This window comes from Zosterops lateralis (genome assembly GCF_965231275.1).
Source record: "Zosterops lateralis genome assembly, chromosome: Z".
NCBI classification, from domain to species: Eukaryota; Metazoa; Chordata; class Aves; order Passeriformes; family Zosteropidae; genus Zosterops; species Zosterops lateralis.
Window position 1 is genome coordinate 56,367,216 of NC_139800.1, and position 19,039 is coordinate 56,386,254.

At 37.9% G+C, this 19,039-nt stretch overlaps 1 protein-coding gene across 3 annotated transcripts in view; it reads right to left on the minus strand.

Moving 5' to 3' along the window:
* Nucleotides 1–19,039, minus strand: part of SNX24 (sorting nexin 24) — an 89,505-nt gene that overhangs the window by 33,101 nt on the left and 37,365 nt on the right. For 2 of the 3 annotated variants that reach the window (XR_014592577.1, XM_083884559.1), the window contains exons 2-3: nt 10,319–10,402; nt 3,347–3,451 (exon numbers count right to left, since the gene is read on the minus strand). Coding sequence is in view for 2 of the 3 variants with exons in the window: in XM_083884559.1 (XP_083740685.1) it covers nt 3,347–3,451; nt 10,319–10,402 (189 nt within the window). In the remaining variant the exon portion in view is untranslated. The remainder of the gene's footprint in view (nt 1–3,346; nt 3,452–10,318; nt 10,403–19,039) is intronic. The other variant, XM_083884560.1, reaches the window with a different exon arrangement.

Below are 19,039 nucleotides of genomic sequence, written 5' to 3' on the forward strand. Positions count from 1 at the left end.
ACAGACTTTCAGGGCAGATCCTTTTGGTAGGCCTTCTCAAATTACAGGTGCCTTATACAACTAGCTGCTCAAAATCCTTATTGTCTACCTTTCTTCAACACCAAGCTCCTCGAGAAGATATTTCTAACCATAAATAAATACTAAGTTCAAATCTTATTGCAGACTAAAACAACTATCAAGTGAGATTTTTGTCAGCAATAGTATAACCCTGTAATTTATTTTACAAATTTAAAATCAAAACCACCTGGATTCTTATCTCTGCTCTACTACAAGCTACAAACTCAGATATACAAGTAAGTAACTATAAAGTTACCTAGCTGATGGCCACCACAAGGTAATAAAAGCTGGTTGAGTGTTCTTCTACTGGAAGTAACAGATGTTTTGAGTTTTAAAGGAGACCAAGGGGAGAACTCATTTTCAACATCCTCAAGAGAGGAAGAGGAAGAGGAAGAGGAAGGGAAGGCACTGATCTCTTCTCTGTGGTGACCAGCGTCAGGACCTGAGGAAATGGCCTGAAGTTGTGTTAGCGGAGGTTTAGGTTGCATATCAGGAAAAGTTCTTCATCCAGAGGGTGGTTGGGTACTGCGAGAGGCTCCAGGGAAGTGGTCACAACACCAGCCTGACAGAACTCAAGAAGTGTTTGGACAATGCTCTCAGGCACATGGTGTGACTCTTGGGGTGTCCTGCACAGGGCCAGGAATTGGACTCGATGATCCTTGTGGGTCCCTTCCAATTCAGTTTATTCTGTGATTTTCTTATTTAGCAAAGACTAAATCAGCTCAGCTGAAGTCCTTTGTGCTGCATGCACAGAGACATTCACCATAATAAGCAGGGCAGCAATAGCTTATTTCTTTATACTAATTTGCTTGAACATTTGGGGCCACAATCTGTCATTCACTTATCTTTGCATCTGTTTCCTCATTAATAAATTAAACATAATCCTTCTTTCCTCTTGTCAGTCAGTTGATTGTTCTCAGTATTCACAAGGACTCTGTAAATATTATTATACATGCAGTTGAATTACTAAGCATATTAGTGCTTCTAGTCTATTGTTTCACCATATAAAAAACAAAAGTTGCACATTCCAGCCAACTTGTAAAATATGGAAGTCTTACTTAAAACTAGTGTAAGATAAATCATTCTTTCAAAATTCCATGAAAATTGGTCTATTACAACAAGAAAAAATCCTGACCCAACCTTTCAAAAACAAAAGTAAAATAAGCAGTCTTATGACAATTAGCTGGCAGTGGCTACTGATACATTAAAAAATTACTCCTTGTGGTTCAAAATTTAATAATACTTCATTTATTTGTAGTTTTGCTACTTTTCAGAAAGATATAATGAAATGTTTCTGACCTCCTGTCCATCCACTCTAAGGAACAAACAACCCTTGCTGAAAGGATTTAAAAGGGTGGTTTCACCATGAAAAGGTCACAAAAAAGTAACAAGATCCTGGCAGCTGCAGCGCCTTCTGTCTTAGACAGGGGAGTGTCTTGCTTTCTTTACTACTTTGTAGATTCTAATACTCCTATTTCATGTCAATATTTTTATCTACACTTAATTATGGATAACTACTTAATTAAAAACATGTTAAGAACCCAATACACTTAGACCATGTCAGGTACAAGTCTGTATTTGATGGCCACCTCCACGGCATGCTAAAACAAATTAATTGAGCACTGCATCTATGTAATAGCTCAGTATTTGCATATGGTTCTGGCGGGTTTTATACAAAGCAATTAATGACTGGCATGACTTCATAAAAGTTTATTTGCTGCAGAAATGTCTGGCTGCAAGCACAACCACAGACTAGTGACAGTGGTAGCCAAACAGCACCTACAGATTGTCAGTAGTACCACCTGAAAAAGTGTTTGCAATATTTTATGTACATGGTGTTAAATAAAAAACTGATCATGTCTTCTGAAATTGTATTATATTTTATACTGTCCTTTGGTAATGCTTGTTACTATTAAAAAAGTCTCATAACTGAAGTGCCTTACTATGAACTTTTCATTATCTAGAACCAGCCTCTAATTATCTTAAAATTTAAAATTTCACTGATGGTAAATTCTGCTTTCTATTAGCGGAAACAGAAATTAATTACTTTGACAAAAATATTAACAACTTTTTTGCTTGTTTAAATTAGTATGCACATTAGTATGGATATAACTTAGTGGTTTGTCATGTTTTAAATAGATGATGCCCAGCAGTTCCTTCCAACCTAAACCATTGCATGTTCCTATGACAGCCAACGGCAACAGAACAGAGGAAGAGTTAATTAAATGTGCAAGACTGCAAAAGAACAAGAGTTGACTAACTCTTCCAGTAGGGGGAGATGTTCTTTTATAGTTTATCAGCAATTAAAAAGTGATAGCCAAACTACCTCCCTTTTTAACGAAATCAACTGCTTAAGACAAATTGGTATAGGTGCCTTGGTAGCGATTATGTCCAAAAGAAAGCTGTATGGAAATCAGAAAAAACAAAAATTCAAAGCAAGTGGCTGATGTGAGTAAAAAGAGAAGACAGTTATTCTTGCCTTTCTCCCAAAACAATTATGTTTTGACACATTATTTCTATGATCCCCTTCAGCAAAAGAGCACTTGCATTAGTGCAGCTGAAAGTGCAGTGAACTGGGAACATGTTTAGAGTAACACTTTCATCTGGCTTTGCCACCAGAGGAACAGCTGTGAACCTATACCATGGAGCATTTTTTAAAGCAATCATGGTGACAATAGAAATTCCATTTATTAAAAATGAATGGGATTTTTTCCTGATATATTTAGATGTCTATACAGCTGCATCATTCCTGAAGACTCTTCTTAAATCATGACCCATTTAGGTAGAACCTAAGACTTAAAATGCAAACGTCCAAACCAATTGAGATTAATATGAGATGACAAGTGCCTAGTTCGGCGAGAGGAACAATTCATATACAGGCATTTATAGCAGAGTGATGTGAATTTGATGAGCTGATGATTTCCTAGTCAGTCTAAATAGAGGTAAGTTAAATAAAGCCTCCTTATATTTTTTCTGCAACACTTTTGATTGGTACAGTCAGAACAACTTTGGAAAGAATAACAATATTTTCCCCATTTTAGGCAGGGGAAAATAAAGGTTCACCAAAGTCAATGAGCAGTCTTTGGAAAAATCAGGAACAAAAATGCAAAACAATCTGGTTTTCTAGCTGGTAGTCCTGCTAAGTTAACATAAACCACTAGTGCTGGTAAGTTTCCAGATCACTTCCCAACTCTAAAATTGCCAATTAGTAAAACGCCACACTTCATACTTTGTAATGCTCTGGAAACAGATGCTGCTTTTACTTTCAGCAGGCGGCAAGGAGACACACCTGCAAGTACAACTCCAAGCCTTGTCGTCGCTGCTCCAGGACCTTGGGGACCCAGTTTCTCACGTGCTTTGAAGGGATCTCTGGTGTTCTTATGAATTTCTTGAGCTGCAAGAAAATAAAAATAAAAATAAAAATAAAAATTAAAAAAAAAAAAAAAAAAAAAAAAAAAAAAAAAAAAAATGGACAGAAATCAAGTTTAATAATGTCTCTCTAAAATAAACAAGTTTATGTTAGTGATGTAAAAACTCTATCCATTAAAGACAACAGCATGGAAATGAAGTTACTTACAATCATCTCCCTGAAATAATAAGAGATGCCATACCTACAGAGTGCAGTTTAAAAATCTTCACATCTAGTTGCCCTGGACAGTGAAGAGGAATCCTACCAACAATTTTTTTGTGACTAATGACCTGAAAATAAAATGGCAACTACTACATGAGGGTACTTGAAACTGGAGTTTCCCATTAGTCTATTGTGAGGGACAATACCTCACAACATCACCATGACATAACCAGAAAGAACCTTGCTAAGTGCAGTGAACACACTATGATGGCTTCTAACTCCAGATTTAGGCAATTTTTTATGAACAGATGTGGAAAGTACAGGGAGGAGCGCTAACCATTTCTCTAGAGAGTTGACAATCAAAAAAGCAACATATCCATGCTCTCAAAGTGTACCAACAGACTGACAGTCTGTGTTTAATATCTTGCACAGAGAAACAGCAAGATTCTTACTGATTATATTTCAGAGAGCTCCATAACTATTCGTCTAAGGACTCCCACAGGAAAGCTTATACATGTATCTATACAAATCTATATATAATGTGTATCTATATAGATCTACACACACACATACACACACACACTTATATATATGCATACATATGATTGTAAATAGATAGACACTAACATGTAACCTGACAGCACTAAAAATCCTCTTCCTGGAGCAACACATTTTTTCAAAACCAAAAAATATTAATGTTTTCTTCAAAATTACAGAGCAAAAATAGTAACTGAAACAGACTCCATTGCATTTTAATAGAAGGTTGCACTCTTTCTGTTGGATATTGCCTCTGAATAAATCTGAAGCAAAGAATGCAAGGAAAGAAACTCAAAATTGACTTTGACATGCATACCCATGGGAGACTGAAAATTTACATTTCATCTTTGAGCTTGCTGAGATGTCACTATAGGAAAAAGCAGTGGCAACATATCAACGTCTCTGCAATCACAAGTATCGAAGCTGCAGCCGGGAAACCTCGATTGCTCTGGAAACATTTTGCAACTTCCTTATTTCTTAACAGGGCTGAATTACAATTAAACATGAAGTGAGAAAAACAACACTCGAAAATAAAATTCTAAACCCAGCTACATTTACTGATTGATCTTAAAAACAGAATACAACCCCTCGTTTTTCCCTCTAAATTGATTGGGGATGTTGAAGAAACTACGGTCACTGCTGTTGCGAACTATGACAGCACCTGCAGGTGAGCAACAAATGAGGAGAATGCTCCAGATGAGTACAGACAAATTTGAAACTATATAAGCATCCACCAAGACCTAGCTGTTTACAAGATAAATACTCTGTGGCTGGTAACTCAGCTGATGATTAACAATCCTTTTGTGCTCTGTGGCCCTGTTACATATAAAACATCCAAAACCCAAACACTTAATGTGCTGGCACAAATCCTGATTGTAAGTATAAAGCCAACATTATACAGATACACAAAAGATATATTAAAAGCCCATTTTCTTATGCTTACAATAATCCAGTCATATATATATATTGCTACAAATAATTTTAACAATTTAAGGAAAATTAAGCAAAACAAGATATGCATTAGCTGTATGGCTTCAGACTTGTCCCTACACAAAACAAAACATACTGAGGACTATTATTGCCCACTATTATTGCCCAGTCCTGTCTGTAACACTGAACTAACACCTATTGACATACTGTAGTCTCTATTTCCTGAAAGACTTAAAGATGGCTCACATCATCAAGTAAAGAGTTATTGTCCAATTGTGAAAAGACAATATGATCTAGAGTATATACTAGTTATTCTCAAATTACAGACAATATGCAAAACAAGAAGTTTTAAACTTCAACAGAATTTGCAAAAATTTCTCCGCAGTAGTTTTAACACCATGACCTTCTAGCATTATCATACTTTAAAAGAACTACCAATATTTAATGATGTATAGGAAAAGAAGTGTAAAAAGATATTTGGAAACAAATATGAACAAATGGTCATTTTTTTAAACTATGTTATACACCTAGAAATAATTAAATTCTTGCTAAAAAGACTTTCCACATGGGTAACACTTTTGTTCAAACTTATATATAATACTGTAATGTGAACAGTGCATAGCCTGACAGGCAAGACTTGTTCTTCATAATTAGGGCAAAGCATAATGGCCTACGCAAACTATTTCATAGAAAACAACTTCCCTGTGTGGTTTTTGTCAAAAGAATAATTTGTACCCCCAGTGTAACATGGCAGTCTTGAAACTATTTTAAACCTTTTCCACTACAGCCAGATTGCACAGGAATCTTTGCACAGGGGATTTACTCCTTTATACAACTGGAATCTACGAAAGACTGAACCCAAGACAGAGGGAAATCCAGACGTGTTCTGGGAAACAGCTTTGCTAAAAAATATAATTAATCAAAACATTGATTGACATTCTGATGAATGAATAATGTCTTCTATGAGCAAGAGTCCTCCTTCCTCCACACAATGCCAGTGAGGCATGCTGATCTCCAGCGAAAGGCACAATCTCCTCATCAACCTCTACATCCATTTTCTACAGGTGTTCTCTACAGCAGCTTTGTTTCTCCTATGCACTACAGACATCTCCAACACTAAGGGCACCTTGAATATGCGGCAAGTCTAAAGAGACCTTTCCAACTGCCATGTACTCACATCAATTTAGAATGAAATGTACATTTTAAACTAAAGGAAGAGAGGAACAAAAGATAAATACCGTATTGGCATACTGATAGCAATCTGATGCAAATGCTTTCTCTAGGATTTCTGTAACACTGAAAGCACTAAGACAGGTTCAGAGCATGAGCTGTTCAACAATACTAACCAAAATTTTACAACTTCAAAAAGGAAGACTTATTGAAAAGGTACATTGTTGTCAAAAAATGCTATATGTTTTGCATCTGTGCAGGGAACAAATAAGAAAAAGTCTCTCCATTTTCAGAGTAATATAAACAGATGGAATGAGAAAATGAAACAAATTGAAACATGGTGCAAAGTGCCTGGTTAGAATATCTGTTTTTCAGGTTTGTTCATTTTGCTATTTCTGCAGAGAAAGAAAGGGGGGCATCATCTATGGCTTTTATGGTGTTCTAAGAAATCTCTGCGAAAGGTGGTATTGCAGTGAAAGTGGTGTACAAGAAGATGAATTAGAGAGTGAGACTGCAGTCGTCCATGACCTTTATTTGGAGTAATTGTGCAGCTCCAGAAATTACAGTGAAATTAGACCTGCTGTCCCATCTGTCTGGACAGCTGGGAGAAGGTCAGTTGTGTGATGTGGACCCTCCATCAGTTCTGCTACCTGTCCATCCTGATGGTCTGACAACAAGCCCAAGTACACCCTCTGCAAAAGGAGGACACTGTCAGTCTTGCAATTGTTGCAGCTGCATAATGACTGCTTGGAGCATGTCACCACACCCGCTATGACAGAAGTCATCCAGCAGGTAGGAGTGGCTCTGGGACACCCAGCCTCCCAGGACCTCTATCGTCCTGGAGCACCACAAAAGTGGGCCTCAAGAACGAATGCTCAGGTGTCCTGTGGGTGGAATCCAGCTTCCATGCTCATTGAACTGCTTTCAGAACCATGCCATGCTCTTCGAGACACTGCAACCCTGGATCTGTCAGAAGATGGAGATATTTGGCAACATGTTGAATGAGCCATGGTGGAGGACACCATCACAACCATTCCAACCAAACACAGGGTGGATGCAGAGGTGCTGGGCTGGATGTTGAGGGTGTCCCTCCAAAACTGCACAGTGACATTGACGCAGCAGTGTGCTCGTGTCGCTGTGCAATGCAGCAGCAGGAAGGCCACTTCCTCCACTGCTGCTGGTAGGGATCCTGGCAGCCTCCCCTTGGCTCCCATTGCCATTCTACAGAGCAAGAAGACAGGTCATGTAAAGCCATGCCCAGGGTGGCCACTTCCAGATGGTGCAATACATCCTCCCCTGAACAGTCACAGCAACTCCTGAAGAGAAGGGAAAGAGACTCCCAAGGCCTCCCCAGCAAACAAGAGCCCAGCACCACATCAGTGGTGTTGGAAGGTGCCTTGGAGCATCGCTAAAGCAGGACTAGGCCACCAGCTGTGGCATGTGCCAGCCCTCAAAAGCTCCCAGCCCAACTATCAAAATAAAATAAATGCATAAATCTACTGGAAAAGTCTCAGTATTATTAACAGTATGGATTCTATCTTCACCTTTTTCACTTTTTTGCTAGGTAGGATGGGCTGTTAATGCTGATGGGTCCTTCTACTTGTGGTAGATACTGTTTCATTGTTCCTCTAAAGGCAAGTACTGCCCAGCTCCATGCCTGCATCTTTGCAGCTGGTCCTGGGACAGGTGTTTCCAGCTGAGGGCCTCCAGAGCCAGCCCCTGACCCACTGCTCATCACCTCAGGTCTGGCTCCCTCTTCTCCGTAGCTTCTGCACCATGTCCTGGGCTTTCTGCTCTCCTACCCGCCTCCACTGCCTGGTGCAGCCTTGCTGTGGTGTCCCTCAAATCTCTCCTCTTGCCTGGAATCGCAATTTGGTGCTGCTCTCTACATGACACCAGAGTCATACCCTGCCACAGCAGGAGCCCAAGAAGGGGAAGTACAAAGTCCTGCCCCTGTGAACGGACAGCCACACACGGGGCAGCTGTCCAGATGATGAGCAGCCTGGGAAAGGCTTCTTCTCCCTCTTCCAGATTCAGCCTTGGTGCTGGCTTTTCTTCTCCTCTGTTTGTGAAGGGCACACCTGCAGATGCTCACCAGATAGATGTCAAGTAGCTGAGGACACTGACTTTGCTTAGTTTAGAGAAAAGTATGATGAGGGTGATCTCACTGCTTCCTGCGGAGAGGAAGTGGAACAGGGGTTGCTGAGCACTTCTCCCTGGGATCGAGCACCAAGACGTGGGAATGGCCCATAGCTGTGCTAGGGGAGGTTCAGAATGATCAGGAAACATTTCTTCACCAAGAGGGTGATCAAACACCAAAACAGGCTTCCTCAAGAGGTAGTGGATGTCCCAAGCCAGTCAAGGAAATTTGAACAATATCCTTAATATAATGCTGTAATTTCTGACTATCCTTGCATTACTTAGGCAGTTGGACTATATAATAGTTGTATGTCTTTTCCAACTGAAAATATTCAATTATGTTTCTAATTCTAATTTTGTACTACATTGTATTATACAATACTACACTATTATACACTAGAAGACTGCCTACTTGGATAGAGTGCATTTTAAGGATGTAAATCCTGATTTTTTCCCTCTTAATGTTTCCAACCCTATTTCATTGTATAAACTCCATTCATCTACTTTATCTTCAACTGTGGAATTATTCTTATCTGTAAAACAAAGCACTCATATACTGCAAGGCTTAATGGTGGGTGAGTGAGTTATTTTACTGCTTCTGACACTTTTGCTTATTTAGTTTCATATTTAATATGAACCTAAGGATGACAATATCTGAGACATAACAATATTAAAGCAATAAACAAGGAAATCAGTACTAATAAGTGGCAGATGATACCACTACTGAGACAAGAAGTAAGTAGGCAAGAAGCACTAGCATATCTTAATTATGGTGCAGTAAAGCAAATGGTTCTTGTTTTTCAACTTTTGATGGGTCAATAGTTGCCTTTTGCTCAGACAAATCTGCTTAACCCTATACACCTTACAAGCCTGGGAAATTCATCCTCTGTAGCCCCAGGTTAGCATCTTTCCTGAGCTAATTCAGGACTACCAGCAAACATACTGGTGGAAATAAACTCCTCCGACATTGCACTGACAGGAGGTGTAAATACCCATGCTGGTCTCTGTTGTTTCAAGAGGAAGCTTTTCCATAATGAAGGCAAGCAGCATCAGTCAAAACAGCTGATTGTGACCACACTCCACTGCCACTCAGACCTACAAACCAAGAGACATTTAGTTGACCCAGATTCTAGGACTGAAGCTCTTCATTACAGCCCCACTGCTGTTAAGGGGCTGCAATGCTCCTCCAGAATTCTCCTTCACAATACTTGGCTGACATAAAACAGGAAAAAAAAAAGTAAAGCTTGCCTTTTAGAAGCACAGCTGCACAGCAGCATTCAGTTCAGCTTGGAGAGAAAAAAATTATATACTGGTCAAAGCAATTTAAAGACGTATTAGTAGAAAACCAGATTTGAAAGTACTGAGTTTCTTTCTATATGTTACTAAGATGATTCAGTAGACAAGCTTAGCAGATATTTTATATTAGATTAATTGAGATGGTTTACTCACTCATTTTCATGTCTGGTTTCCTCATGTACACAAGTTGTTTCCTTATCTTTACATGTGGCAGGTTTGCAATAACATTTATAGAACTAACAAATTATTTGCCTAACTAGGAAAAAAAACTCCACTCTATTTATTTATTGTTGGAATGTGACTTATTTTGAGACTTTGCAAGAAGATAAAAACATACCACAGACAGACATTTTAGACATATGGCATGTAAGCAATAATCAAAAAGAAAAGGAGACTTAATAACATGTGAGAAATCATTACTCCCTTCTGCAAAACAGAAGAAATTGAGTTAGTTAGGAATTAATTTCTAGAGGCATTAATTACAGGATGTATTTAAGATAAAGTATAGTATTGTACAGTATTTATAGCATTTAAGATAAAGTATAGTAACAATTACAAGAGAGAAAAACATGACTGAGGCAAAACAAAGCTACATATTATAAAGAAGAAGATCAGTACCTTTTTATGAAGTGCATGGAATTCACTATACCTCTTCTCCACAAAATGTTTCCTTCCACTCATCAGCACTTCTATTTTAAAGACCTGAAAATTATAAATAATAAAAAAGAGGGTAATGTTACTTGCACAAAACAGTTTAGTGATGTGGCTGTGACTGCACATTTTACCACAGTCATTCTTCTAAAGAGTCTCAAAAAACCCAGTATGCCTCATGAGCTGCAGAAGTACAACAGTGATCAATGGTAAATATGGCTGAATCTTCTGTTAAAATGTTTTTTCAACAAACGCAAAAGAACAGCCTAAGCATGGATTATATACTTCACATTAAAAACTAAGCATTAAAATATCTCCTTAAAGATGCAACATACTCTGAACTAATCAAATAAATAAAAGAGAATGATAGGAACAGAAAAAAAACAAGGAGAAAGGAAACAGAGTTTAATTCTTTTCCTCTTCTTATAATATAGTGTACTAATACATTCACACACATTCAGTAACAGCTGGATAATATATGCATTATGTTATGCCTGGAAATAGAGAAATAAATGCAAGCACTATATTCAAGACTAATTTCCCCCTAAACTGCAAATTCACAGGTAGTCTCAATTGAACTTGTGCAGTGTATGCTCTAGGAAAAGACAAAACAAAATGCATACATGGCAAATGCTTGTTTTCTTTGTATGATACATGTGACAGCTTTTGTTGCAGCCTCTGGAAGGTTGAAAGGCCAGGAGAAGCAACTCACTGGATCCACTAATTAGTAGTCACTAACATGACATTTTCTTGATTCTCGGGTCAGCAGGTCAGTTTTGAGGGCAAGTGACAAGAAATATTTTGAGGTACTCAAAGAAAAGACGGTCTATTAAATATGGTCTATTAAATGAAGACAAAATCAGCAGAGAAGTAATACAGAAAAGGTGCCTGTTCCATCCAAGAGTCCTTTGTTTTCTGTTTTGCCCAGAAAATCTTGGAAATAAATATTTTCAGGACAATGAGAAACAATGTTAAGCACAGATGATCACATCAAGACCCAAAACTTAGCCAAATAAAATGTTTTTTGAAATAAATTTGCAAACAGTGTTTATGCCTGGATGCAGAAAAAAGGGTTTTCTGTCACAACATGCCCAGCTAGCATTGATCAGAGCAAACACTGACATACCACACTGGATAAACACTTTCTATTGTCCACTAGAACCTGCCTTTCAAACAGGTCAACATACTATGGTTTTCACTGTCTGGCCAAACGACATTAAAAACAGTATTTTATTTAATCCAGACTGAAATGCTTTAACCTTTGTATGAATGCAGTATGGATAGGACTATAGTCATTTCACACCAATGCTTACATTACCAAAATTCATTTGGGTTGCTGTAAAAACCTGCGCTACACTCTACATCTTTGAATAGGACTGTCGGTGTCCTAACAGTATGAGCAGATGAACTTATTTGGGTGCATTGGTTTTTTTTCCCCCCTCCTATCTATTTGGACTACTTTGGAAGAACAACAAGTGACTATTAAATCACTTTTCTCTAGCTAAGGTGTTGCGACAGTTTTGTATTTACTTGATATTAAATCTCCTGGAACTCATAACACCCACTTACACCTCAGTCAGATAAGAGCCACTCAACACTTTAAGTTAAGCACTTCTGTTGGCTACAGGGTTTGTCAAGCAATTTGGAGAAGTCTGAGGGGCTCCTGCCTCAGCTATAAGCACGCCTTGGCAGGTAACTTTCTTGAGAATCACAGGTTGGCATGTGCAGTTCCATTTTGTTTTTATTCCTTTGTGTGTCCTCAGAGAACTATCTATCCCCTCTGAAATCTAAAACCCCATATTTTTATAAGGAGAATAGATGGACGATGTGAAAGGGAATATAAATCCGTATGTAGACCTTCTTTTCAAAGCACGAATCTATTTTGTTCTGTGTTTCATTGTGGGTTAAAGAACCACATAAATGGTTTCAGAACACCAAAAACTATGCTGCAGTTATTCTTCCTCTTGTTTTAATTACAGTTTCATAATTTTTGCTAATGTCATGACATTGAAGAATATATACATTGAACAATATATTTGACAGTTACTTTTGGAGAAGGTGCAAGAGAAAAGCACAGCTTCACATGCAAAGTAATGTTATGTCAAAATACAGACATTGCCACCCTTATACTCTCAATTCCTTGCACCAGTGTAGAGGCTTCAACTTGCCCCTCACTATGCAGAGGCCTCATATCCAGCTTTAGGAGACACCCAAAATTTACAAAACCAACAACAACTCCACTAGGCTTGAGGTTGAATATCACTGAAAATAAAACTGTGCGTATGATGTTTCTAATCTATTCATTGTGGCACCTATACTTCAGAAATATAAAACAATTTGTGATAAATAAGCGGATAATCCAGAAATATTTTTTGCTTCATTTAAATCTAAATATTAAACTGATTTACAATGTAACTTGTAAAGCAGCAATGCAAGAAATAACACAATTGTGTTTATAAACTTGTATTATTACATGACTTTATTTAGACTGCATAAATTCCAAGTTTACCTCCTCACTGTTTACCAGAGCAGAATTCACAAGAGCAAATTAGAAGCACATAAATTGTTTCTGTGCCACTGTTTTATAAAATGACATGGTTTTTTGTCTTTTGAAAGACAAAAAGACACATTAAGTTGGGAGAGAGAGACAGGAACTCTTCCTGGATACGAAATAGCTATAAGTAAACCTTGCACAAGTTTAACTGAGTAATTGCAGGCCCTGGCAGAAAAACAATGTAAGGAAACTGGTGAATACAGATGAAAGTGCCAAAATAAAGATGGAAGAACTATGCAAGAAAAAATGTAATGGTGCTAGGAAATTACTTTTCTATTACATATGTTCATGTTCTTTGAATAGATAACTCTGAAAAGATATTTGACTTTTTATAAGTGACAGATAGTTAAATGAAAAATGCAAGAATTAATCTCCGAATTAGACTAGCAAAATACTTTTCCCATAGTCATTGAAATACCAGAAATCACTGCACTGAACAATCTGCAGTTCACCCTGACTAGGTAGGACACAAGGGACCACAGATTTGAAGATATCAACTAGAAAACTCCAAAAATACTTGAAACTAGAAACATCTCACTGTTCTTGGTTGCTGCCACAATTGTTATTAGCAATGTTTGCACATATCTAGATCATTATCCATTAAAAGCATTCTTCCAACAGACTTTAACCCACATTAATAATATATGGGGCAAAAATCCCTGCATTGGATATCAGTATGAATAATGCCAATGTTTTAAACTAGCAGAATTGCCCATCTGCCACTGTAATTCATAACCATCAAACTTGTGACAAAATTTTTTAAAAATAGAATTCCTAATGTCTTTGTTAATAAAAAAGTAAAAGCTTTCAGGTCTGAGCATAAAACGGATTTACACATAATTTTTTTTTCCTCTTCACTTTGTTCCAATTATATAGATTATATTCAGATCCTGGAAACCATTTTCTTCTTTTCTTATTGTTAGCAACTATGCCTAATTTTGCCATTTTCCTGAATTTATCTGTTTCTGATCATTACCAAAAATCTAAATGAATGGTCCTCTTTCAATATTTTCAAGAAGGACACACATATTTATCTTCTTGTTGCAGAAACTGGACAGTACTACATAGTAACTGAACTGGATTACATATGGGCAAAAAATGGTACTGTATCACTGTGAATTTCAAAGACAGAAAGCACAAATGGAAGAAAACAGGAACTAATAAGATGTACAAAAACTGCCCATGGTGCCCACAAGTGCATATAATGACTTGTGGGTAACACTGACACTGCCTCCCTTCAGTTCTTACCTTGTGCCACATGTGTACATTGGATACAAAAGGACAACAATCTGATGCCAATATACGCCGCTCCAGTAATATAGTCTCAGAAAAATTTTACAGTGATCAATTCAACAAAAAATGTAGACAAGAATGACAAACATGACCATGAGTAGGGACGTAAACTAACTAGTACAGTAACATCTCAGCTTGGTTTTCTATTACTGTATTTCTATAAGAAATACACAGATGACTATCAAATTCACTCATGAAAATTATACTAGCTATATAGTTTACTTTTATGGTAAATTAATCCTAACATATTGAGCATACTGATAACATGGAAAAGTGACTTGCAATACTTTTGAAAAATTACAGTTGAAAAAGAGATTTGGGGCAGTGTCATTTAGAATAAAGAAATACAAAAAACAGAAGCAGAAAAAGATAAATTTACAAAAACCAGATACATTTGTCTAACATTCACCAGGAAAGAAAACTCCACAAAATTCTAGTGTCGTATTTTTATCTCTCAAGACCAAACTTACTGACCCTAATTCTACTTAATATATTACTTACAGAAATAAATACATCCCTTCAGATGCTTCACTACACTTGACAGACTTTTGTCTCAGAAACAGCTAATGCATTCAAAGTGTCAAGAAAACTCAACCTTAAACCTTTGCCATGGCCATATGGAAGGAATTCCAGAGGAAATGAAATGACAGCTACAGTCCATGAAACACTTAAAAAGATTTCCATGTTTTTAGTGCTTTATTATTGCTCAGGCAATGGCACATTTTCTGTCTTGGTTGTGTTGCAACTAGAAGAAGACCACAGGAAATAGTAGAGATCAAAAGATAGCCTTGAGTCTGTTTCCATCCTACTGTTTCAGGGGAAAACAATATTCTATAAGATCAGTAAGAGTACCTGGGTGGTGGTGGTGGTAACCAGAGCTGCATGTACCTGCAACAGCAGTTTGGCATCTTAGGAGTGTCAGTGCCTCATGGCAATGCTCCATGAATGCCTTCCACAGCAGAGGCGGAGACAAGGACAGTATTCAGAGCCAACTCAAACTTCAGAGTAGCCTTGACAAAACTGAATCTCACTATCCCCCAAATGAAAACACATTAAATTGTTTTGACTTCATCTTTTGGAAAGTACAGCAGCAAAACTCAGTTCTGCAGTGGGCACAGGGCAGCTCAAGGGCATAGATGTAGACATGGGTCACAAAGGCATGAGGCAAGGGAAATCTCTCTTTTGCCCTCCAACCATATTCCTCCTAGTTCTAGTTCTCCTTTGTCTAGCACCCAGTGTTTACTTTGGTTGTCACCACCATTTTAAGTTATCGAGACTTAAGACTTTCTGTTCCTTGGATGGGTTGCCTATAGTCACATCTGTTGACCCCTCTCTTTAGAACTTGCTCTTCTACACAAGCAGCCCTTACATGAGCTCCTGTAGTCCATCTGTAAGAACTGCCCCCCCCATTCTGCTGCAGAACTGGGAAATGAGTTGGGGCACAGTAAAGAAGGAAGCAGTATAGCCCCAGAGAGACCAGTTTGCTCTATGTGGTTTTGCTTTGGGCCCCAAAGAAGAGATGTGAGTATCTGCCAGAGGCAGTAAATGCCTGAGGAATTGAGAGTGTTGGGAGGGAGTATGAACAGGTACAGAGCTAAGAGTCATCCACCCCTCCTGGTATCATCCTCACACATGCTGAACATTTTCCTGATGGCTATGGGAGCAGGCAGAAAGCCAGAGCTGCAGTGAGGCAAGTCAGCTGGCACAGATGTTTGGGCACTGGTTCTCTCAGCCTCCTCAACCTCTCTGCTCGCCTGGGGCAGGTGATCCTTGTGCCTGTGCCTTGCCCTCCAGCAGTACAGCTCTGCCCAACACAAATTTTACTTATACTGAGGGGCCCAAAAGAGACTCAGATCCACTGCATTATCAGTTATAAGATTTGCTTATCTCACCTAAAGTCAGATCAAAATTTGGGTTAAACTCATAAAGAGTGCCTTCTCTCACCCCAAGCACTGTCATATCTGTTATATGAAATCAGACTTTTTTGCTTAGTCCCAAGTAGAATGTACAATATTAAGTTACAGCACAAGGAAAAAAGCACACAGTTATGGAAACAAACGCTTAGTATTATGCAATTATGACACCGCTTTGTCCAGAGTTTCTGAGGGCGAAAAACCATGACAGAGAAGTGAAATGTTCATTATAGGAATTCCAGAGAGTATTCCCAACAGCTCCAGCCTGTGTGAATCAGTTGCCTGACCCATTCTGGCCTGGGAAAACAGCCTTACTGTTTTTAAAATACAAAAATAGATTTTCTACTGTGACATAAGAGAACAAGTCTGTTGTTTCACTGACTCCTCTAAAATCTCATGTTACCGCAATCTAACTAGGGCTTTCACTGCCAAAAAAAAAACACCCAAAAAAACAAACAAACAAAAAAACCCCACCTAAATAAAAAGATGTATACAGAAGATAATTTGTTCTTATAAATGTGACTCCTAATTCAAATGCCTTCTTACCAATTTACACAACCTTCAGCCACCTGTTTACTTAAAAAGTTTTGTCTTCTCTAACAGTTACCAGTTTTACTGGTACCAGTGTCTACCTTAATCAAATTACAATCTCTTCAAGAACCTTCCAGTTTGTATTTTCCACCAACAATACAAAATAGTTAAGGATTATTTCCTTCCTCTACACTCTTGCAGTATGAGGCTCTTCCTGTTGTAAAACAGCAGTGTTAGTAGGAATAATGTACAAAAGGTGTGCACAGGATTCAGGGATATTCTTCCTGAAGAAGGCCTTTTGGAAATGTCTGTCATTTTTCTTGGGGTTTGGAGGAAGAGATAGTAAAACAATTTATACTGCAACCCAGTCAGGCAGTTTTGTATTTCTTATAACACAGGAAGCTCAAGGGAGGCTTCTACGGAGCTGTCACTGTTGAATGAAAGAGTAGCTGACATGTAAGAGTAAGTAGTTTTCTGATTTTTTTAACTCTCTTTAAACCAATCTTTTCCAAACACATGGTTCATAAAATCCCACAGGAACCTCTCTGTCATTTCCTGAAAAATAACTTACTTGGCTTTCTAAACTAAAAAACTTCTCCCTTGCCAATGATACACTGGCTATGGAAATCTAATTTGTAACCAAATCGAGATGCTACAAGATCTGACTTGGTTTTGGTATTTTCCTTTATTTGCCCTGTAGAGAACAACTGTTACAGAGATGACAGACATCCCTTCAAAATCTCATTGTCACTGTGGTTACCTATTTGGCTAACTTTCTTACAGTCAAACTTAAGGGAAAATGTACTGATTGTTTATTGAAAAAGGGATAAGTTACAACCCATGCTAAAGCCTATAGTTATAGACACAAAAAATAAAATTAGCCTAATCTACTCTGTTTGCTCATCTGGATCATCTCAATGCCTCTTATCATAAATGTTCTACTAAAAGAAAAAACTATGAGCCTATTTATGGAAAATATTAGCTTTCCAATAAAAACAGTAAATTGGGATAAAATATTTGAATACTGCAAAAAATAATTGATGCCAGAAGTGTATTTACAAGAAACAGATTAAATCTAAATTGCATAAAATATAAGGAATCTTCTATTTTGTCACAAAATTCTTTGCTATTTTCTCAGGAGAGTCTGTAATGAACCCTCTCACTTCCCAAGGCAGGATGCAATTCCTAACCACAATGAAAGTGAGCTCATATTGCAGCCAACTAGCAGCAAGAAGCTCCTTTTTGTGAGATGTTAGACACAACACTAAGTTTCCTTCTAGAAACACTGAGCCTGCGTTATTCTGTTTGCACTTGAGTTTGCTGCCTGGAGAACACCTGGGTGACCTAATGCTTCCAAAGCACAGATATTTTGTTTACAAATAGAAATGTAAATGGTGCCAAAGAACACATTAAAAAATATACAAGCAGAAGGGTAATAAGCATTTCAAAGGAGCTGACTTTCTACTGTCTCATTTTCCACGGTATATCTACCACAGTACATGAATGTAGTCTTTTTCTCTGCTGGTGACTAACAAAACACATATTAATATGAAACATAACATGATTTAGTCAAGATACCATATACCCAAGCTATTAAAGTCAGCTGCACATTCATCATGGTGATTAAATACCTGGGGAAAAAAATAATGTATATCCACTTTGCATCATTTCTTATCAGGGTCTCTGCAGTAATCCATCTGAAAAGTCTCTGCTCATCTTTACCACATAAGTAGTTCATCCAAATAAATTTTTAAGAGCAGTAGTCAAAGGAGGTTGTTTTTCTAAACATCTGTGCAACTTAGCAAATATCCTTCATTACATTACACTTAAATATTGTGATTACCCTATCTTCAGTCCCAAAATGGAGGATTCAAATGTTATTCTGTTAAGAAGAAGATGAGCAGTCAGGATCTACGTAACACCTTCGGCACTTCCTTTCACTGAGTTAAATCATCCAAACTTCCTCTAAATTGGCATTGGCCTATCTTCCAAAATGTAAACCTCATTACCTCTGCAATTGCGACCTGTATTACTTTTACACACAACTAACAACACTGCTTCAAACATTAGCATTCATTCCTGGAAAGACAAGGCACTGCATCAATTTATCAAAGAATGCCATCCTGCTCAAAAAAGGTTGCCCTTGCCAGGTCAGTCTCTTTGGAATGGTAATTCAAAGTGGAACAAAGAAATAAGCTCAAATAGATATAAGACAGTTGTGTTACTGGACTAAGCTTGCTGTGACTGAGACAAGACCTGCAACACGTTACCAGGATGTGGTTATCAATGTATCCAGCTGCAGAAAAATCAAATGCTTCTTCATCTGCAAGGAAGGTAGAGAGAATGGAAGTGACAAACTGCACAACTACTGAAAAAAATGCAACAGCAGCTACCACA